Below are 6,000 nucleotides of genomic sequence, written 5' to 3'. Positions count from 1 at the left end.
CCGCCCGCCGCTCCCCTCAGCAGTGTGCTTCGTCGATCTGCCTGTTCTGCTCCCCACTCTGTCTCTGGTGAGGCTTCTCGCCGCCCCTGAGCCTCTGGCCTGTGCCCCGGTTCTGTATGTACAAATAAATAAATCTTTAAAAAAAAAAATACACTAAATAAAAACTGATATGACTAGCAGAACTAGACAAATTCCTAAGTGGAGTCAACATTGCAATAACCCTCTCTCAATAATTGATAAACTATCCAGAAATCAGTAAAGATATATATATATATATATATACTATGGAAAGTAGCACAATTTCTGTTTGGGTGATATATTGAACAACACCTTTAATAGACATAAACTAATTATATTTATAGAATTCTCCATTTAATAGCAGAATATACATTCTTCTCAATCATACACAGGACACTGGGTGGTTGGAATATGACAAATATCAAAATCAACGACATTGGAAATATTTTGCACATAGATATTAGACATTGATGTTATAAAAATATGCATTTCAACACTAAATGGAAAAGGAATTAAACAGCACCTACCCAGGTGCTATGTGATCATGAGACCTCCTCAAAGGGGACAGAGAGTTTGAGCTAGAAGAGTATGTGAGTAAATAAAAAGCAAAAATAGGTAAAGCCTGGAATATGTACACAAGTAATCACTGACTTGGTGTAACTCTTGAGCTCATATTTTATTCATGCCAGTATTTTAGAAATTTGGATTTCCTTTTGATTATCAAAATTATGACTTGTTTTTGTATGAAGTGGTCCATACTTCATATGTGCACTATCCGCAAATTCATTGATGTTGCGTGAAGTGCCCTGCTCTCTTAAGATGCTATAAATAAATTAATCCTATCAACCAACATGTTAAAAACAAACACACAACTTGACATAAACTCATCTCAGTGACAGGCACTATACTGACTGCAGCAAGTCATTGTATTTGTAGACTCATTTTGTTCAAACCAATCAGGTCGTAAAGGGCCCGGTCGTGGCATCTCTCCCAGTGACAGGGTCGGCAATTCCAGTGACACCTGGTCTCCCAAGTGCTGAAGCTGCTCCAAATATTTAAAAGTCACATTGCACCTCTTTCTCAGGTTGTGCAAATTAAAAATCAAATCAGGAATGTCAGTCTCCCTCTCCCATTCTGTTTACATGCTTTTCCTTTCCCATCTTCTATCTGTTCCTTCCTTTTTTTCCCTCTCTACACTACTTCATTCCAAGAAACAACTCAGGGGCAAGATCTCCTTGCTTTCCGACTCAGGGAGGCCAGGACATTCTACCCGCTCATCTGCCCCTTTTCGCTCCTATTTTGGCCTTCATCAAAGGGTTTTACTGATTTCCTAAGTGGCCTCTTCCCCATAATGAACTTAAAGAACTTTTTAAAAAGCCATTCTAAGTCCTCTGTATTCATTTACAGTTTGGCCTGTCCCGCTTATTCTGTGTACATTTTTGTTCTTTTAACCTGAGCAATCAGTCCACATTTTGAAAGATGTATTTTAATTGTTATCAATGATTTATTTTTTTAATTATACTCATAGAAATAAAAACTTTGTTTTTTTTGAACCTTTATCTTCCTTTTGAAAGATGTATTTTTTTCCTAAAATAACTCTTTACCCCCACCAATTAATTACACAAGGGACTTTCTGAACGCTTGATGTTTTAGTGCTTCAACACACGTTTCTTGAGTTTCTCAAAAATATTTTTGTAGTTTTACTTTTAAAAAATTAGTATCAAGGTATCTTGTGGATTATTATTAGCCCTTTTTTAAACATATGCCTTGAAACTTTTCCAAATGTTCTGCATTTGATGTCCTCCTTTAATATGACCTTGAACGACGTATTCCAGGATGGCCAGGGCACAGTGGCCAAATGGGGAACGTGGTCAAAGTCAGGCTGAAGTCCAGAATAGTCATAGCCAGTGCTGGGGTGGTGTCTTCATAGCCACACAGACCCTGGGAGCTGGAGTTGGACCTACGCCAGGGAATAGGACCCAGGGAGTCCTGTGCTTGGTGTGAGTCCATTCCTCACACTTGGGTGTAAGGAAAGAGTATGTTGACCTTCATATGAAGGAGCTGATGGTGGCCCAGGAGCAGGTCATGGTGGTGACCCAGGGGGAGGCCATGTGGAGGAGTTCATTGAGAAACCATTACGAGGAAGCAGAATAATCCAACTTGTGTGCTGTGTGTAGATGGACTGGAGAGAGAGAGGTAAGAGTAAAAGAAGCTGATCCAGAGGTGACAGTGGCCAAGACTAGGAGGTGGAAGCAGAGATGTATAGAGAAATGAATAGATTCGGGCATATTTGCAGTTGAACAAAGCTTGGTGTTGGATTCAGGTGGAAGGTCAGGGAGAGTGGGTGTGAACTCAGAGGGTGGTGCTATGTCATGAAGTAGGGGTCTGGAAGGGACAGCTGGCGTTGCATTAGATTTCTACTTCAGTTTATTTAAGGTAACTTGGAAGTAACTAAAGGATTCCAGGAGGCAGATGGAGACAAATGCCATCCCAAATTCTTTTTTTCTTAATATTTCTGTCTTGAGATTTCCTTGTCTTTAACAATCTTGGAGTAACAAATTTGAGCAAGTCTATCATGTTCCTAAATGGTCAACAGAAATTCATTTTGAGAGTGAAAATAACTTCTTGTGCATTTGTGCATCAAGAGAATTGGTTTTCCTTGGGGCAAATTCTTAGTCCTGTGCCCAGTGTCATAAATCCCACTGACTCCTCCACCCCCATCTCCCCAACTCCCACTGAATCTAGACTTCTATCTTCATTTTGTTTTATTGAAAGGACTTCCTGCAAACTTTGTTTCCTGGTACTCCAATTTCTGTGTCCCCTTGAGATATTCAAGTTGACTTCTCGCCTTCTCTCTTAGTGTCTGAATCATTAAGTCACAGTAAGTCGGTTTCAACAGTTTTTCTCCTAATTTTCTAGCACTTACTCCCTCTTAGAAGTTATCATCATGGGCCCTCCCTGGTGGCGCAGCAGGTTAAAGCACAGCACTGCAAGTGAGCCAGCCACTTCAGTGTGAGTTTGATCCCTGCCCAGGAGGTATGACCCACATGGCTCAGCAGACCTCTCCTGACCTGTCCACTGCTCCCCTCAGCAGTGTAGTTCATCAATCTGTCTGTTCTGCTCCCCACTCTGTCTCTGGTGGATCCTCTTACTGCCCTTGCACCTCTGGGCTGTACTCCAGTTCTGTATGCATAAATAAATAAATCCTAAAAAAAAAAAAAAAAAAGAATTTATCATCATGGCACACTATCAGTTTGAGCCACCTGCCATAGAATCCCTTTTCTGAGCCCACTAGATGAACTCCCAGGTCTGAGGGATTCCTGTATTCAACTGTGTCCTCTCTCTTTCCAGTAGGCAGAGCTAGTGGTCAAAAAACATAGGGAAAGAAACATTGGCTCAACTAAAGGAAAACCTGCCTAATACTTAGCACTTCCTGAAATGGAGAACTTTGCTGGGGAAGGAGGTTTCTGGAGGTGTTGAGGCCAGAGCAGAAACTGCATGGTGCAGGCATCGTGGAGAAACTGAATGGTAGATCACATCTCTACCAACTGTTGAATACCTGCTCATGCTTTTACCCTGATGTTTTGCCCCATTTAATCTTCATGGCAACCCCCAAAGGAGTTAGGTATAACTACTTGTAGACGTTCTAGATATAACTTAAGATCACAGTGCTAGAAAGTAGCAGAGCCAGGCTTTAGACTCAAATTCATCTGAATCCAAGTTCTTGTTTATTCTTTCCACAATTCACGGAAGCTTCAGAAATAGAACTAGGGGGTTTCTGAGGTCTTTTCCAGCACTGTGATTCTATCTGAGTCAAAGAATGGATCACTGATTTTTTTTTCTTCCTATTGTTGTCCTGCCAGTTTGAGTCACCGTATAGTGATAATCTGTGACTTGACTGCTTTCTATGTCTCCATCAAGAAAGGCCACTAAATTGTCAACATTTGCACCTTGTACTTCCACTACATTTCTAGGAGAACTTAATCTAAAAGCCTCTAAATATTTTTCTTCTTACAGGCTGCTGGAAAGGACTGAGTTTAAAGTATAGACATGCAAAGGGCTAAGCTTTTAGTGTATTGAAAATGGTCATAATATATTATCCTAACTTCTCTACTCTTTATAGTTCTTAGAAATATTTGAACCAAGGTTAGTTTTCCTGTACTGAGTTCTGAGTCTGTTTAAAAAAAAAAAAAAAACTAACATTTTGAAATTAGATTAATTAAAATTCAATGTTAGAATTGAAAATTTTAAAATATTAGAGCCTTAAAATGAGCAGTTTACCATTTCAAAGGGAAGTGACTTTGCATGTATGTTCAATGCTATTTTCTAGATAGAGGCTGAACTTGCCAAGGAAAGAGCCCGACATTTGGCTGAATTTGAGGAGCAAGCTCTGCTCTTTAAAGAAGAAGCTAGACTGGAACTTGATATTGAAAAGGAAAAACACCAAGAAATAATTCAAAAATATAAGAAAGAACAAGAAGAACTGCAAAAGAAGGTCTGTTCCTATGTTTATTGTGATTTTACAGATCTGAAACAGTTTCCCCTGCAGAATGTTATAGCATGGGTAACTCCCAGCTCTCCTCAGGTCGCTGGGCTGAGGTTAACTACTTGGGTCCAGTGGCTGCCTCTTGTCCAGAGCAAACATCTGAGATAACTTGTACAAGCTTACCATCCAGCCAAGCCATGTGAGGAATTCTCTACTAAAACATGTTTGTTGCTAAATTAGCATATACGTGTAACTAGTGATTAGATATCTATATCTCAAATATCCAATATCAAGTGATACTAAGGTGTTTTACATGATTAAAATTTTCCCAACAACTAAAGCCTATATCTTTAAATTGAAAATATTTTCAATTCTAAACTTTTTTAAATGAAGGGAAATATTTTCTTTGCATTGATATACTTTTTTTTTTTAAGATTTATTTATTTGTGCACACTGAACTGGGTACGGGTCAGAGGATCAGGGGCGGCGAGAGGCTTCACCAGAGACAGAGTGGGGAGCAGAACAGACAGATTGACGAAGGACACTGCTGAGGGGAGCAGCGGGTGGGTCAGGAGAGGTCTGCCATGCCATGTGGTCACCTCCGGGGCAGGCGGGAATCGAACTCATTCGGAAGTGGCTTTAGCTTCTTAGTGCAGTGCTTTAATCCGCTGGGCCACCAGGGAGGGCCCATTGATATACTTTTTAAAAAGATTTATTTATTTATGCATTCAAGAACTGTGGTATAGGCCAGAGGTGTGGAGGGTGAGAGGATTCACCAGAAACAGGGGAGGGCACAGAACAGGCAAATGGACTGAAATACACTGTTGAGAGGAGCAGTGGGTAAGTCAGGAGAGGTTTGCTGCCACATATGGGTCAGCTCCCTGGTTGGGGATCAAACTCGTGGTGCAGTGGCTGGCAATGGCTTGATAGTACTAAGACTGTAACCCCTGTACCAACAGGTCCTGTTTTTACTTACATACGTTTTACATCAGCATCCATACTCCTCTCAGGTGTAATCCTCATAAAGTTACCACCACGGAGACACCGTGAAGCATCACCAGGGTCCCTTGTGCACTTCCCTCTCCTGCTCAGCTGAATGTCTCTTAATTATAGTTTGTCTGCTATTTTTGTTTCTTTTTTCCTATGATCCCTGTTTGTTTTCCCTGTGTTCCTCCTACAAGTGAAACCACCCAATGTTTTTCTTTTTCTCTTATTTCACTGAGCATAATCCTGAAGGGAAATATTTTCAAGTGTAATCACACCTCCATAATTTCTTAACAGTGTGTCTGAAAGTGAGGTTTTGTAAGAGCGACCCTATTTTTTTATAAGTGTTTATCTGAGTGTAGTATGTGTGTACACGTGAGCATACAGAGATATGCATGTGTGTACACATATGAGTGTGTGTCTCAGTGCGTGGATGTGTGTGTGTTTATGTACATGGTATATACAGTGTCATGTGTGTGGATTAGCCAGCAGCCGGAGGAAACCATATTTGA

General features: G+C 40.5%; 1 protein-coding gene across 1 annotated transcript in view; it reads left to right on the top strand.

Annotated features, from left to right (window-relative positions):
• Positions 1-6,000, top strand: part of LEKR1 (leucine, glutamate and lysine rich 1) — a 97,533-nt gene that overhangs the window by 76,842 nt on the left and 14,691 nt on the right. The window contains exon 9 of the mRNA XM_012724838.1: positions 4,349-4,513. Coding sequence (XP_012580292.1) covers positions 4,349-4,513 — 165 coding nt within the window. The remainder of the gene's footprint in view (positions 1-4,348; positions 4,514-6,000) is intronic.

The sequence above is a fragment of the Condylura cristata genome, unplaced genomic scaffold (genome assembly GCF_000260355.1).
Source record: "Condylura cristata isolate star-nosed mole 26May11 unplaced genomic scaffold, ConCri1.0 scaffold00014, whole genome shotgun sequence".
NCBI classification, from domain to species: domain Eukaryota; kingdom Metazoa; phylum Chordata; class Mammalia; order Eulipotyphla; family Talpidae; genus Condylura; species Condylura cristata.
The sequence above is the reverse complement of the archived record's forward strand: the minus strand, read 5'-3'. Positions and strand labels throughout refer to the sequence as shown.